General features: G+C 43.0%; 1 protein-coding gene across 2 annotated transcripts in view; it reads right to left on the reverse strand.

Moving 5' to 3' along the window:
• Positions 1 to 17,754, reverse strand: part of LOC120927666 (myeloperoxidase-like) — a 104,139-nt gene that overhangs the window by 19,039 nt on the left and 67,346 nt on the right. For both annotated transcript variants that reach the window (XM_040338488.1, XM_040338487.1), the window contains exons 10-11: positions 17,186 to 17,438; positions 9,493 to 9,660 (exon numbers count right to left, since the gene is read on the reverse strand). In XM_040338488.1, coding sequence (XP_040194422.1) covers positions 9,493 to 9,660; positions 17,186 to 17,438 — 421 coding nt within the window. The remainder of the gene's footprint in view (positions 1 to 9,492; positions 9,661 to 17,185; positions 17,439 to 17,754) is intronic.

Genomic DNA, 17,754 nt, shown 5'->3' on the forward strand with positions numbered 1-17,754 from the left:
CTAAAAAAAAAAAAAAAAAACACACACACTGATAATCCACCCCACCCCCCAAAAAAAAAATTGTAAAAAAGACTGCCACTGTCACATGACATTTAAAAAAAGTATCGGTATTCGGTATCGGCGAGTACTTGAAAAAAGTATCAGTACTCGTACTCGGTCTCAAAAAAGTGGTATCGGGACAACCCTACTGGGCACTGTTCAGAGCACTGACACCACACAGTCCAAGGGGGTGAACCATACCTGAGATTGTCAAAACCATTTGGAATAGGAAAGAATGGACTTTAAAGGCATACTTAAAAAAGTTTACAACTTTTATTAACAACTTGCTGACCAGCCGCCGTCGTTTTACGGCGGCAGGTTGGCTCCCCTGCGCGAGAGCACGTAGCTATACGTCAGCTCTCGCGCAGGCCACTAGGGCTCGCCCCCCCGCTCGCCCAGGACTCCTGTGCCCAGCGGGCGTGATCGCCGCCGGGCACACGCGATCGCTCGTTATAGAGCGGGGCCCGGGAGCTGTGTGTGTAAACACACAGCTCCCGGTCCTGTCAGGAAGAGAAATGCTGATCTTCTGTTCATACAACGTATGAACAGAAGATCAGTCATTTCCCCTAGTGAGGCCACCCCCCCTACAGTTAGAACATACCCAGGGAACATACTTAACCCCTTCCCCGCCTCCTACTGTTAACCCCTTCGCTGTCAGTGGCATTTTTATAGTAATCCAATGCATTTTTATAGCACTGATCACTATAAAAATGCCAATGGTCCCAAAAATGTGTCAAAAGTGTCCGAAGTGTCCGCCATAATGTCGCAGTACCTAAAAAAAAAAAACGCTGATCACCGCTATTACTAGTAAAAAAAAAAATTAATAAAAATGCCATAAAAATATCCCCCAATTTTGTAAACGCTATGGGCCAGATCCACAAAGAACTTACGGCGGCGTATCTATTGATACGCCGTGTAAGTTCTACGATGCGCCCTCGTATCTTTGTTTTGTATCCACAAAACAAGATACACCGGAATGTGGGCTAGATCCGACTGACGTACGTGTTAGTACGTCGTCGGATCTAAGGTGCATATTTGCGCTGGCCGCTAGGTGGCGCTTCCGTTGATTTCCGCATAGAGTATGGACATTTTTGGGGGATATTTATTATAGCAAAAAGTAAAAAATATTCATTTTTTTCAAAATTGTCGCTCTATTTGTTTATAGCGCAAAAACTAAAAACCGCAGAGGTGATCAATTACCACCAAAATAAAGCTCTATTTGTGGGGGAAAAAGGACGCCAATTTTGTTTGGGAGCCACGTCGCACGACCGCACAATTGTCAGTTAAAACGACGCAGTACCGAATCGCAAAAAGTGCTCTGGTCTTTGACCAGCAATTTGGTCCGGGGGTTAAGTGGTTAATGAAAAGACATAGACATATTAAAGAAACAACATATATAAATCAGTAAGAAGTGACTAAAAATTGGTGTCGGTAATTGTGTTGGTAATCTGTTTGAACTGGCATTAACCCTTGTTTTACCTCTTTAGGGCTATACCCATTTAGGTTATTATATTAACTCACCAGGGTATTGGTATATACAGGTCTCGTTCTTGGCCCCCCAACTTAGCCTATTGAGTCCAATGTGACTTTGGGCTGTTGTGTGACCATCGAGACACCAATATTTAGTCACTTCTCACTGATGTATATATGTTGTTTTTTTGTCTATGTCTTTTCATTAATACAAATTTTAAACTTTAAGTATGCCTATGAAGTCCATTCTTTCCCATTCCAAATGCTTTTGACAATATAACAGGACGTGGCATAGTATATTTTTCTGTGCTATCCACAGTGCCACCCTGTGGTGATGCCCATTCACAAACATATCTGAGATTGGTTCAAAGTGCCAGAAAGCAATGCGTGCAGCCTTATAGGAGACAGCAATGACCCTGCAGTGAACATGCCTAGGATTAGCTCTATTACAAGAGTTCTAAAATCACCAGGTGAGCGGGGTGGACTGGCACACTACTGCAATGTATGAATGAAAAGTGACATATTCAACAGGTAGGCTTAGCTTCCTGCATTCCTCTCTAAGCTTAGTTATCAAATTTGACAAGTTTGATCTCAATGTAAAAAATTGCTGGCAGACACTAAGGGGTAGATTCATGTAGGGAACGCGTATTTTTGTGCGGGCGTAACGTATCTTATTTACGCTACGCCTCCGCAACTTTGACATTGCAAGTGCAGTATTCACAAAGCAAAGTTGCGGTGGCGTAGCGTAAATAGGCCGGCGTAAGCCCGCCTAATTCAAATGTGGAAGATGTGGGCGTGTTTTATGTTAATTTATTGTGACCCCATGTAAATGACGCTTTTTACGAACGGCGCATTCGCCGTCCGTGAAAGTATCCCAATGCGCATGCTCCAAATTAACCCGCAAAAATTCAATGCTTTCGAGGTAAACGTAAATTACGCACAGCCCTATTCGCGAACGACTTACGCAAACGACGTAATCGACGGAAAATTTGACGCGGTCCCGACGTCCATACTTAACATTGGCTGCGCCTCATATAGCAGGGGTAACTTTACGCTGGAAAAGGCCTTACGTAAACGGCGTATCTGTACTGCGACGGCCGGGCGTACGTTCGTGAATAGGCATATCTAGCTGATTTACATATTCTAGGCGTAAATCAGCGTACACGCCCCTAGCTGCCAGCGTAAATATGCAGTTAAGATACGACGGCGTAGGAGACTTACGCCGGTTGTATCTTAGCAACATTTAAGCGTATCTCAGTTTGAGCATACGCTTAAAGTTGCGACGGCGCGGATTCGGACTTACGACGGCGTATCTACTGATACGCCCGTCGTAAGTCTTTCTGAATCTGGCCCTAAAAGACTACATTGGGTTATCATGGTGCCAGAACATCAACACTGCAGGCTTTTGATGCAGAACTTTCTATTGGTGTGACATATAAACTCCTAGTAAGGTACAGGGACATGAAAAGGGGTTAAGTGTTGTTAGAACTTAGATGAGGGCAGAGGTTCTTAAACCTTACTGTACTGGTACCCAAAGAGACACAAAGAGAATTATTCCTAAAATGTTAGCAAAGTCAAACAAGGACAAATAATAATGGTCATATAATTAATTTTGGATACTTTTTGCCATTTCTGTAAGTTTACACAAGAGAAATAAATTATTTGTTAATTTTGTTTTACATTTTTTTTAACATTATTTGTTAATTTTGTTTTACATAATAGCCTATTCTGGCACTTCTCTCTTTCATGTAAAAATCATATTTTTTTTGCTAGAAAATTACTCGGAACCCCCAAACATTATGGGCTAGATTCAGTAAGGAGATACGACGGCGTATCTCCAGTTGCGGCGTCGTATCTATGCGCCCGATTCATAGAATCAGTTACGCATAGATTTCCCTAAGATCCGACTGGCGTAAGTGTCTTACAACGTTGTATCTTAGGCTGCATATTTACGCTGGCCGCTAGGTGGCGCTTCCGTCGATTTACGCGAGGAATTTGCTAATTAGGTAGATACGCCGATTCACAAACGTACGTACGCCCGGCGCTATTTTGTTACGTTGTTTACGTTAGGCTTTTTCGGCGTAAGGTTGTTCCTGCTATTATGAGGAACACTAAAGGTTCGTTTTTTATTAGATCAATTGATTGCGGTCAGCTAGAGCATTTAAAAATCACTTACCTCGTTTTTCCTTTTGACCTCCAAAATACAGTAATCCAGGTTTGAAAATGCCATTTCCTGTCTCTCCTCTTCTTGCTTTCCACCAGCATCTTAGCCGTTTTGCATGGTGGAAAGTAGACGGTGCTCACCCCCTCCCTATGACTACAGCCCTGTGTGAAGATGCTCTCTTATCCCTCACAGGCATGGAGGCTAAGCATGGAGGCTAAACTGTAGTTCCCATTAGGCCGTGATGTAGCAAGAATGAATGCGCACCGCAAACCAGGAAGTCAGTGAGAATAACGATTCAGGAGTGCTGGAGGTGAATAAAACAGCTCGATTTCAACAGGTATCAAACTAGTTATAATGCAAAACATTACTTTTTACTTTATCAGCTACTGTCAGACTTTAATTTAAGAGGAAAATATTTTTGTCTTTACAACCCCTTTAAGTATGGACGTCGTTCCCGCATCAAATTTTGAAATTTTTACGTTGTTTGCGTAACTCGTCCGTGAATGGGGCTGGACATAATTTACATTCATGTCGAAACCAATACGTCCTTGCGGCGTACTTTGGAGCAATGCACACTGGGATATGTACACGGACGGCGCATGCGCCATTCGTAAAAAACGTCAATCACGTCGGGTCACCACCCATTTACATAAAACACCTCATTTGAATGAGGCGTGCTTACGCCGGCCCCAATTACGCTACACCGCCGTAACTTAGGAGGCAAGTGCTTTGTGAATACAGCACTTGCCTCACTTACTTACGGCGGTGTAGCGTAAATACCATACGCTAAGCCGCCGTAACAATGCGCCAATCTACCTGAATCTAGCCCTATGTATGTTTTTTTTAGCAGACACCCTAGGGAATAAAATGGCGGTCATTGCAACTTTCTATCTTGCACGGTATTTGCGCAATCATTTTTCAAACGCCTTTTTTTTTTAAACGGTTTCATGAATTAAAAAATAACAAACAGTAAAGTTAGCCCAATTTTTTTTGTATAATGTGAAAGAGGATTTTACACCGAGTAAATAGATACCTAACATGTCACGCTTTAAAATTGCGCACACTCATGGAATGGCGTCATACTTCGGCACTTAAAAATCTCCAAAGGTGACACTTGAATTTTTTTTACCAGTTTAGAGTTACAGAGGAGGTCTAGTGCTAGAATTGTTGCACACACTCTAACACACGCGGTGATACCTCACATGTGTGGTTTGAACGGCATTTACATATGTGGGCGGGACTTACGTGTGTGCTGGCTTCAGATGAGAGCTGCCGGGCACAGGGGCGTTTTAATTATTATTTTTTTTTCATGCTGACAGCTGCGATTGCAGCTTTGTTTACATCCGGGAACCCGGGCATGGTGTCATGGCGTCTCTATAGTCATCATCCAGCACCACCGGATGGTGGCGGGAGGGGAGATGTCCCCTCCCATCGCCTATAAGAATGATCAATCGGTGGAAATGCCGCTATGATCATTCTTATCATGCACAGAATCGCCAGCTGCAAAGAATGAAATCTGAATGATGCCTGTAGCTGCAGGCATCATTTAGATATCTCCCCCGAAAGTCCAGGACGTCATTTGACGGCGTGCTGTAGGGAAGTGGATAACTAGCACCAGGGTTTCTTCTTCTCACGGCTTTGTCTGTGTCATTCCATCTACCCCTATTTTTCATGTGTTATATACATCAGTGCTGTCAATCATATTAGTTTAACCCCTACATTCCAGTGGTGTGCATATATGCGGCCTCTTGGCAGATGGGCCTTAACACAGAGTGACCGCATATACCAGAATGTAAACAGCTATGGCCAAGAGCATGTGCCCTACACACTCCCGACACAGTTATAAGCATCTAAAGCTCCTGATCTCTACTTACGATTAGGAGCTTTCCGATCATGTCACTGCTGTGACCATCAATCACAGCAGTCACATGATCAAAACCCTGCCCCGCCTCCTGGCATCATAATTAAATAAAATGTAAACAAAAAAATCCAACATAAATACCCACATACAGATATTAATAATAATAAAAACATAGATAATGCTCATTAAATAAATCTACAATACACCATGTGTAATTTATGTTTGAAATAAAGCCCCCAAAAATTCCTTTTCATATTAAAAATGTACAAAATGGTACTGTTGGCATCAGTAACCAGGGGGTGGGGCACAGAGTCTGACATTATATCTTCTTGCATGTGCGCTGGATCCTGATGCCGATAGCCCTTTCCCGCCTGGCCCATAGTAGATTGACGGCTGGGCGGGCCTTTTGTCCTTTTAAATGTACGTCAGAGGATGTCCTCTCAGAAGGTGCTGCTGACTGATCACTCTACCAGTCCACTGCCAGTGTCATGTGATCGCTGAGACCAATCACAGCAGATCACATGACAACTGTAAACAATGGATGGCTTATTTTCATGCCATTAATTGTATAAAATTGTGTTGCTGGATGTGATTGGTCAAAGTGATCACATGGTACAGACAGGGCCATCATAGCCCATCTGTACCATGTGATTAGCTTTGGCCAATCACAGCTAATCACAACAAAAGACACAGAATTAATCAATTTCATTCAGTAAAAACGGTTTCTTATACCAATGAAATTCATTGGTATAAGCAATCATATTGTGTAAAAAAAAAATCCTTAACTTTCCTAAAGTAGTACAGTGTTAAAAAAATTGAATAAAAAATGATTCTTTTTTTTTTTAAGATACTCTCACCAGTCCCTGATCACCGCCACGCCAGTTATATGGCAACGATGTACTGTACTGGTGACAGTATGTAAAAAAAGTTGATATTTGAACTTTTTATTTTTTTCACTTTCAAAAACTTGTCACAAAAAATGATGACTTCAAAAAAACTTGTCATTCTTCTTCCTAAATACTTTGGACTGTCTACTTTCCAAAAATGGGTAATTTGGGGGGTATTTGTACTGTTTTGGCTTTTTTTTTGTGCTTCAAGAAATAAGAATAAGCCCATCAGTACATGATTAATCGATTTTCAGGAATATACCATAGTTTGTGGACTCAATGGGCAGATCCACAAGGAGAGTACGCCGGCGTATCTAGTGATACACCGGCGTACTTTCAAATTTCCCGCGTCGTATCTTTGTTTTGAATCTTCAAAACAAGCTACGACGGCATCTGGGTTAGATCCGACAGGCGTACGTCTTCGTACGCCTTCGGATCTAAGATGCAATTTTTCGGCGTCCGCTGGGTGGCATTCCCGTCGTAATCCGCGTTGAGTATGCAAATTAGCTATTTCCGACGATCCACGAACGTACGAGCGGCCGTTGCATTATTTTACATCGTCTCTAGCCGGCATTTTCTGGTGTATAGTTAAAGCTGCTATATGGTGGCGTACTCAATGTTAAGTATGGCCGTCGTTCCCGCGTATAATTTTGAAAATGTTATTTTGTTTGTGTTAGTCGTCTGTGTATCGGGCCGGACGTAATTTACGTCCACGTCAAAACAATGACGTCCTTGCGATGTCATTTAGCGCAATGCACGGCGGGAAATTTAGGGACGGTGCATGCGCAGTTCGTTCGGCACGGGGACACGCTTCATTTAAATGAAACACGCACCTACTCGCCGCATTTGAATTGCGCGCCATTACGCCGCAAGAGATACACTACGCCGCCGTAACTTACGGCGCAAATTCTTTGTGGATTCGAAGCTGGGAAAAGTAAGTTACAGCGGCGTAGCGTATCTCACATACGCTGCGCCCATGCAATTGTTTGTGGATCTGCCCCTATGACTTTCCTACAGACTAAATAATATACACTGATTTGGATTATTTTCACCAAAGAAATGTAGCTGGATACATTTTGACCTAAATTTATGAAGAAAGATCATGTATTTGCAAAATTGTATAACATGTTTTTTTCTTCCAAATTTTTGGTCTTTTTTGTTTATTTTGCAAAAAAAAAAAAAAAATCCCAGTAGTGATTAAATACCACCAAAAGAAATCTCTATTTGTGTGAGGAAAAAAATGATGGGTACTGTGTTGCATGACCGCGCAATTGTCATTCAAAGTGTGACAGCTCTGAAAGCTGAAAATTGGCCTGGGAAGGAAGGGGGTAAAAGTGCCCTGTATTGAACTGGTTAATGTTTAATAATTTTGCACAAACTTTTTTTTGAAAGCGTATACGCTAAGATTAAACCGCAGGTTTTAAACAGTAATGCCCTGTACACACGAGCGGAATTTCCATCGGAAATAAGTTGAATGTTTTTTCCGACGGAATTCCGCTCAAGCTTGTCTTGCATACACACGGTCACACACAAGTTCTCTGAACTTTCGAGCGTTAAGAACGCAACACTACGACAAGGCGAGAAAAAGAAGTTCAATGCTTCTGAGAATGCGTTGAATTGTTTTCACACATGCATGTTTTTTTTCCCCATTGGAATTCCATAAAGACGAACGGATTTTCAGTCGGAAAAATAGAGAACCTGCTCTCTATCTAAATCCGTCAGAAATTCTGATGGAAAAAGTCAGATGGGGCCTACACACGGTCGGAATATCCGATGATAAGCTCCCATCTGACTTTTTTCATCGGAAATTCCGACCGTGTGTACACGGCATAACACACTATGTTCAGTATGCTTCCTTTTTAATTATATGTTCCATTCGGTAAGAGGTGTAGCGGTTTGAGTGGCCGAATACCTGCAGTCCTACCGTCCTCTGGTGTTGGATGTATGCCTGGCTGGAAACCATCCATGGGAGTCCTGTGAGTTGCCCATGAGATCCTGGGAAAGACATCTGAGCAGGTCTGGAGCATTGAATGGTGGTAGAACAACAACCTCCTTGTGATATAGGGGTCATATTACAGGGTAAGGACTTTGGTTATCTTTTCTGGTGGTGGTGGTTGGATTGGTTTGCTCACATCCTGGCACAAGAGAATTTGATCTTTTCTTTTCACAAGTACTTTTGTGGACTTTTTATCACTTTCTTTTATTTTGAAAATAAAGGAAATTTTTTGTGACTTTCAAATTTTAAACCTAAATTGCACGTGGTGTATTGTAGATTTGAAGGGACATTACTTATGTTTGTTAACACTGAGGATAGCGCTTTACATAAATGCTTTTAGATTTAAATCATATTTGTTTGTCCCACAAGTTGTTAGAGAGTGGTGGTGTTGTGGGAAGGAATATGTATTACATTTTTATCCCATAGAAAAAAAATGCATATAAATATGTGTCCCTTTGTTAAAGCGGAGGTTCACCCTAAATCTAAATCTAAACTACAGCTTATTCAGACCAGCTCAGTATGTACATAGACATTTTGCTATCCATAATTTTTTATAGCATTGAAATAGCATGAATCTGGAGACAATAGCAGGCACTTCCTGGTATCCCTGCCACGGGAGTGGGCGTGTCTCTTCCATGTCTCAGCGCCCCAGTGTTTGCTGGGACTAGTTCGCAATGTCTCCTGGAAACACAATGTCACGCTTCCCAGGAGACGATTCATAACACAGAACGACGAAATATCGCGGGATTTTACTCGTCACAAGACCCATGAAGCAGGTCACGTGATGAGGGTATTCACCAATTCCCGGAAGTTTTTGCGTGTGGGCTTCACAATGCCCACAAGCAAGATGGAACTTTCCTCCACTAAATTTCATAAATCATAATTTACGGCCGAATGTCATTGCGGATGCATTGAAAATGCAGACAAGTGAGTACACGTTTAACAACCTTAAAAGCAGTAGATGCACATGTTAAAAGAAAAAAACATTTCTCGCAGAACCCCCGCTTTAAAGAGGTGTTTTGATTTATACTGTTGTAGAACATAAAGGTGACCTTCATTTGTGGTTTCCTGTTACCTGGGAGGCCATGATCTCGCCCTCTTTGCATATTGATTGCTGCTAGATCGAGAGCAATACGGCTCGCTTTTTCAAACAGGTGGTCCCTCAACTCATCATTCATCATCTTATCTTGTTGGTTCAGTTTGCCAGCATTGGCTATCATACCTCGAACGAAGGGGTCGAGTCCTACAAAAAGCAAACACTGGTAGTTTTAAAAAAATGGAAGTAGAAGGGAGTGCCTAAAGTGGTTTTGCCTGAATTATATTCTGTATCAGTTTTCTGCAAAATGCCTCTCTAATATTTTTAATCGCATATAGCTCTCTACCAATTGTTTTTCAACCAATGGGATATTTCTTCAGGTAAATGTATTACAACAGTTTTAACAAATAATAAGTAATATAATAAATAGATATCAGACATTTTCAAATATGTTGGATTACTTGGAAAACATTTACAGTACCTGCAGTTAAAGGAGTTGTAAAGGAATTTTTTTTTTTGATGAAATGACTGTTTACAGGGTATAGAGACATAGGCCCGGATTCACAGACATTGGTGCATATTTATGCCGCCGTAGCGTATCTCTTTTACGCTACGTCGGCACAGCGCACAGAGGAAAGCACTGGATTCACAAAGCACTTGCTCCCACTCGCTCTTAAAGATACGCTGGGTTTCCTCGGCATAAGCCAACGTAGGTGGAAGTGGGCGTGAGCCATGCTAATGAGGCGTGACCCCATGCAAATGATGGGCCAAGCGCCATAGAAGTACTTAAAATGAACGGCGCATGCGCCGTCCCGTGGCCGCATCCCAGTGCGCATGCTCAGAATCACGTCGAAAAAACTGCCTAAGATACGTCGAATCACTGCCTACGACGTGAACGCAACCTACGCCTAGTCATATTCATGTACAACGTAAACGACAAAAGATACGACGGCTTGTGTTCCATGGTCCATACCTATTCCCTATATGGGGAATAACTTTACGCCGGACGTACGACTTACGCAAACCACGTATATTATGCGCCGGGCGCAAGTACGTTCGTGAATCGGCGTATCTCCCTCATTTGCATATTGCATACAAAATCTATGGGAGCAGCAAATGCGCCCAGCGTAAATATGCGCCACGATACGACGGCGTAGGCAAGTTACGTCGGTCGTAGGAAGCCTATTTTTAGGCGTATCTGATTGTGGGTACGGCGCACAGATACGACGGCGCATAGTTACACTTACGTGGCGTATCTCGAGATACTTCAGCGTAAGTGCTTTGTGAATCCGGGCCATAATAGTTAACTGATTTCTTTTAAAAATTATTAAAAATAGATAAAAATCAATCATATAATGTACCTACAGTTTCAGTTTCGTTTTTGCATGTTTCCTGCTTCTCTGCTGCACAGAGCCAATACAGGACAGTGATGGTTTGGAAAACGAAACTGATTGGTGTTGAGCGGTTTTAGACACACAGTAATCACACCTCCTTCATTAGTGACCACAGAGAGAAAGCTCCCATGACTTTTTTTCATCAGAAAAACAGACAACCAGGAAGTGTTCAGAACAGAGAAGGATCAGAGCAAAAACGAACAATGAGGACATGAAACCAGGACTGGTAAAGGAAGCTATTTAGCTAAAAAAAAAAAAATCCTTTAGTGACCCTTTAAGGGCATTGGTAAAAAGTCCTTAAAGTGGATGTTAACCCAATCTCATCCTTTCTAAACTACTGCCATAGTGCTGATCTATAAGGATATAGATGCCTCCTGCATGTATTCTTACCTGTCAAATGTCTCCCCTCTGTCTGTTATAAGAACTGAAAAACTGCAGATTCTGTGGGTGGGTCTGTTGTCTGGAGCTCAGTGGGTGGAGTCGTGATGTCAGTAGACTCCCTGCCCTCCTCTACACTCCACTTGTCAACATGCATTTTTGCCTATGTATTCCTTACACTAAATTCTGCTATGATCACTAACATCCAGTCAAAATCCAGAAAAGTAACCACATGACTTCAGAAAAGGAGTGGGGGCGGGCATTAAAAAATAATGCCCGTCTCCAGGCTAGTGCATGAGATATGTAAATAACCTGTCACTCACAGCAAGGGGGCGGAACGGACTAAGGTTTTTCGCTGGAAGTCCATTTTATTTTAACTGAACAATAAAAGAGGATTGCTCAGAGCTGGATTAACTCTGTGTGGCAAGACTGGGCACAGATGATAGGAAATCTTATACTGTACATTGTGACATCAAAAAATATTTTTTTTGGGTTTACAAGGATAAGAATACTTTTTGTAACATGTTACACCCGTATGAAGGGTGTAACATGTTACTTTGCAGCAGTCCTCCACACCCTATGGGTGGGTGATTCTCTCACGCACCTGCTGTCACCTTTTAAAAAAAGCATGGCTATGTGGGGCTCTGCTCTTCATATACAGAGTTCTGTGAATGAATGAACTGAAAGGCCCATCTGCTACTGCGCAGACAGCTTGCAGTTCTCAATGAACTACAAGGACACTGGTGAGCATCCTCATAGTTCATTGATTCTTCCTGCACTTCAGTAACTGTCTATCCATATGGAGTTACGGACAGACAGTCTTAAGGAAACTTAACAAAAGGTGAACTTTGCCTTTTAAGGTATACTTTAACGTGGACCTTGCACAAAACAAGCAAAGTCTATTTAAAAAAATCAATAAAAGTAAAAAAAAAAAACTAAAAAAAAAGTACAAATATGACAGAAAATAACTTAGTAAATACAAGGATTAGCCATAACATTATGAGCACTCACTATAATATGACTACTCACCTATTATTGAGCAGGTCCCCCCTTTCATGCCAAAACAGCCCTGACCTGTCAAGGCATGGATTTCACCAGACTTTTGAAGGTATGCGGTTGTATCTGGCACCAAGCTGTCAGTAGCAGATCCTTTAAATCCTGTAAGTTGTGAGGTGGGGCCTCCATGGATCAGACTTGATTTTCCAATACATTCCACAGATACTCAATTGGAATGAGATCTGGAGAATTTGGAGGCCAAGTCAACTTTTCAAAGACACCTTTTTCCATCTCTCCATGGTCATGTTCTAATACTCACATGCTGTTTATAGGTGGTTTTGGTTGTGGGGAGGAGTCAGCATGAGCTCCCTGACCAGTCTGCGACTATGCAGCCCCATAGACAATAAACTGTGATGCACTTTTCTATTGGACCCAGCATCAACTTTTTCAGCAATTTGAGTTACAGTAGCTCTTCTATCGGCTACGCCATGACCTTATCGCCAGTTCACCAGTTTTTCTTGCTTGGACCACCATTGGTGGGTCCTGACCACTGCAGACTGGGAGCATCATACAAGAGCTACAATTTAAGGAGTTGCTCTATCTCAGTCATCTTGTCTTTACCTTTGTCAAAGTCACTCAAATCCAGGGGCATAACAACAGGGGTCGCAATTGCAACCCGGCCCCATGTGTCTCTCCTGTACAACTGGATAGGAGGGGTGGCGGAGGTGGCATATAAAAGAATTGATCCCCTCCATTTTCCTCCTGCAACCTTTTCTCCCTCCCACAGTCATTCAGCAGCTACAGGAGGAAAATGGAGGGGATCGGTTCCCCTCCTATCCAGGTTACCTCCAGGCCCCTGTGTACCCCTCTGGCCCCTCTTGTCCCCCCAACAGATCTGCCAGCTTCCCCCACCCTCCCCTCTCCATTCAACAGCAGTGGTGGATAGTTACATAGTTAGTCAGGTTGAAAAAAGACACAAGTCCATCCAGTTCAACCATAAAAAAATTAAATAATAATATCATACAATCCCATATAGATTCTATACCCACAGGTTATCCAAAGGAAGGCAAAAAACCCCAGCAGAGCATGATCCAATTTGCTACAGCGGGGAAAAAAAATCCTTCCTGATCCCCCGAGAGGCAATCGGATATTCCCGGATCAACTTTTCCTATAAATGTTAGTACCCAGTTATATTATGTACATTTAGGAAAGAATACAGACCTTTCTTAAAGCGGAGGTCCACCCGTTTTTTTTTTTTTTAAAAGCCAGCAGCTACAAATACTGCAGCTGCTGACTTTTAAAAAATGGACACTTACCTGTCCAGCGCGCCCACGATGTCAGCAGACGAGGCTGAGCAATTGCTCGGTCCTCGGCTGCTTCCGCTGCCATCCTCGGTTAGGGAATCAGGAAGTGAAGCCTTGCGGCTCCCGATTCCCTACTGTGCATGTGCGAGGATTGCAGCACGCAATCACTGGTCCCCGCTCTCTCCTGGGAACAGTGTTTCCCAGAAGACAGCAGGGGGGGGGGGGGTGACGTGACAAAGCTGGACTCCCGTGGGAGTCAGAACCTGGAAGTGGTGCAAATACCTGTGTCAGACAGGTATCTGCACCCCCTCCCCCTGAAAGGTGCCAAATGTGACACCGGAAGGGGGAGGGATCCAAAAAGCGGAGGTTCTTTTTTTGTGTGAACCTCCACTTTAAAGCAATCTACTGAGCTGGCCAGAACCACCTCTGCAGGGAGTCTATTCCACATTACGTGTCTGGATGAAGTGCTTCCTTGTCTGAATGGACAGAGTCACTGATCGGTACTGATCACTGACACTGTCCATTCTTAACTGAAGCATAGTAAACTGTTTTTTCCCATGCTTCAGTTTGTGAATGAACGGGAAGTTCTGTACAGAGCTATTCCTGTCCATGAATTCTGTGGTGCTGAGGCTGTAGAGATGGAGATTGAGGGCTCCCGTGTCCTCCATCCTCTTTTCTCTGTCTCAAACATGAAACATCAGAGGTCTGTTACCCCTGATATCTCACCGAAGCCCCCCCCCCCCCCCCCCAAAAAATGTAAACTTTTTTTTTTCCATTATTAGTTAAGATAGTAAAACATAATAAAAAAAATAATTAACAAAGAAAACCTACTGACACCAGTGGCAAAACTGCCAGTCACACTTAAAACTGGGCCCTGGTATTTTCGCCACCGTTGGAGGACCCTAAGATAGCAGGAAGGGTGCCCGCTGCAGAACATGTGAAAGGGTCCCCCTTTGGGACCATAATAAAGGGCCCTGCAATAGAAGTAAAGGGCCCTGGGATCAGTGGGAAGGGCCCTGGGTTTGGAAGGAATGGCCCTGGCTGTTGTAAGGGGAGCCCTTAATGGTTTCTTGCACAGGGGGGCCTGAAGGTTATAGTTACGTCTCTGCTCAAATCCTTACACTTACCCGTGGCACAACATGTTCACTTCCTGCCTAATATATCCATTCTTCCTTCACATAGTTGTTGTTGTTCACGTGTCAGTGGTTATAATGTCATGGCTGATCGGTGTATGCTTAGCTTACCCATGGGTTCCTCATAGCTGATCTTGCCGAGTATCTCCAATCTCAAGAGAAGGCACTCCAGCACAGTGAAAGAGTGTTTTTTCGTTAGATTTGGGTTAGTCAGAATAAAACAACATGATTTTGCAGGTAAAAAATGTGCATTCATAATTTTTTTACACTGCAGCCTGCAAAGCATTTCACCTGTGATCAGTGGATCGCGGGTACAATGTCAGGCACCTGTAGACATACATTAAAGCGTAACTCCACTTTTGTTGAGAAACAAGCATTCCCCCCTGAATGATCTATGTACACTGCAAGGATTATAACAACCTTTGTTTCAGATTCCTACCTTTTGTTATTCTGAAGAAATCCATGTGTGTTTGTCTGTGCCTGGGTCTAATGGGAGTGGTTTCATAATAAACTGTCAGGTGTGCAGCTACAGAGCACTAAAGAGGTAAGCTGCTGGGTCTGCAACCCTTTAGACGTGTTCCTATTGGAAATATCTCACCAAAAATCATATTTTTGTTGCAGGGGATGCCTGAAATCTAAATCTTAGTGCAGACTTCTGGGAAAATTGGTGAGCCAATCACATAAGCATGATATTATGTTTCTGGGGGGTTATCACTGTCAGTATACACTCTGGGCCAGATTCTCGTAGATTTGTGGCGGCGTAACGTATCGCATTTACGTTACACCGCCGCAAGTTTTACGGGCAAGTGCTTGATTCACAAAGCACTTGCCTGTAAAGTTGCGGCGGCGTAGCGTAAATTCCCCGGCGCAAGCCCGCCTAATTCAAATGATCCAGGTAGGGGGCGTGGATCATTTAAATTAGGCGCGTTCCCGCGCCGATCATACTGCACATGCTCCGTCGCGAAATTTCCCGCCGTGCATTGCGCGAAATTACGTCGCAAGTACGTCATTGGTTTCGACGTTAACGTAAATAGCGTCCAGCGCCATTCACGGACGACTTACGCAAACGACGTAAAATTTTGAAATTTTGACGCGGGAAAGACGGCTATACTTAACATTGGATACGCCACCTAGGGGGCATGTTTATCTTTACGCCGCGTATCTCTTACGGAAACGACGTAAATTCACTACGACGGGCAAGCGTACGTTCGTGAATCGGCGTAACGACTCATTTGCATATTCTACGCCGACCGCAATGGAAGCGCCACCTAGCGCTGGCCGTCGTATCTTAGGCATGTTTAAGTGTATCTCAGTTTGAGAATACACTTAAACATACGACGGCCTTAGATTCTGACTTACGTCGGAGTATCTGCTGATACGCCGGCGTAATTCTATGTGAATCTGGCCCTCTATGTACAGAACAACTCCATGTAGCCATATTGCATTGTATTTATATAAAATGACAGCGGCTGCAGATTGAAAAGGAAAGGTAATTTTTAATAAAATTCAATTACAATATGACTTGTGTTGCAATTGTATAGATATTTTTTCTTTATTTGCTATTTCCCCCCCCCCCACTAAATTAGAGTTACCCATTAAAGTATACCTTAAAAAGGCCAAGTTCACCTTTTGTTAAATTTCCTTAAAGGGTCGCTAAAGGAAAACATTTTTTTTGCTGAAATGACTGTTTACAGGGTATAGAGACATAAAAGTTAACTGATTCCTTTTAAAAATGATTACAAATAGATAAAAAGCAATCATATAATGTGCCTGCAGGTTAGTTTCACTTTTAAACTGGTTTCATGTTCCTGTGAACTAGGGAGACACACAGAACAAAAACAAACAAATCCAGGGCAGTGTTTTGTTTTTAAAATGAATCTGATTGGTTCTGTTAAGTTTTAGACACACAGTAATGACAGCTTAGACCACCGTGAAAAGCTCCCAGTACTGTGGTTATAAGGAGCCAGGCAAGTAGGAAGTGTGGAGATCAGAGCAGAATTACAGCAACTTCAAAGCAAAAACGAACAATCAGGACATGAAACCAGTACTGCAGTAAGGTAAAGGAAGCTATTTAGATAAAAAAAAATCCTTTAGTGATCCTTTAAGTGCAGCTGTCTGCTTGTACCTCCAAATAGGCAAACAGTTATTGAAGTGCAGGAAAAATCATGAGCACTCATCACTGTGCTTCATTCAGAACTACAAGCAGTCTGCCACAATGACAGATCAGACTTGTAGTTCATTCATTCACAAAACTCTGTGAATGAATGATGAAGCAGATTGGGTGGAGCCCCACACAGCATGCGCTGTTTTTGATTTGTGACAGCAGATGTAGGGAGAGGATCTTCCACCCACTGTCACAGGGAGGATCAGAGGGGTGCAGGAGACTGCTCCATAGTAACGTGTTGCAAGAGGTGAACTTATCCTTCAAGCAGACCCTGAAGGGTCCTTTCTCATAAATTGAGAAATGCCAGTGCATAGGACAGATAACTTATTAAACTGACAATATTATCATAGTGGGCTGGATTACCAATGCGTTGTAGCCTCCACATGGCAAAGAAAGTCTGACGAACGGGGATGTCAGGATCCGTTTTATGGGGCCGATATCCAACTCCTAGAGGGGACACTGATTTATACACCATAGTGTGCCCCATGCGGAAAGCATTAGCGAATGTATTTGACACTCTTGGGTCCTCTGTATCATTATAACCGGTATATGGAGGTAGAACACGAGCCATCTCACTGCCCAGCAATTTGGGAAGCCAATCCGTGTATGTAATTTTCTGTTAATGAGAAAATATATATATAGCTAAAATAAGTCACATACTATACTTAATCAAATGGACAGTCAGACAGAAAGACATAGGTCGGCTCTGCTGGGCGAGATCACATAGGTATACATCATCTCGCCGTACAGCTAATAGGGGCGCGCGCCCCCCGCTCGCCGCTGACGCGACGCGCATGCCCGGCGGTCGACATCACCGCCGGGCACCTGCGATCGCTCGTTACAGAGCGAGAACTGGGAGCTGTGTGTGTAAACACACAGCTCCTGGTCCTGTCAGGGGGAGAAATTACCCATCGTCTGTTCATACAATGTAT

Source organism: Rana temporaria, chromosome 2, assembly GCF_905171775.1.
Source record: "Rana temporaria chromosome 2, aRanTem1.1, whole genome shotgun sequence".
Lineage (NCBI taxonomy): Eukaryota > Metazoa > Chordata > Amphibia > Anura > Ranidae > Rana > Rana temporaria.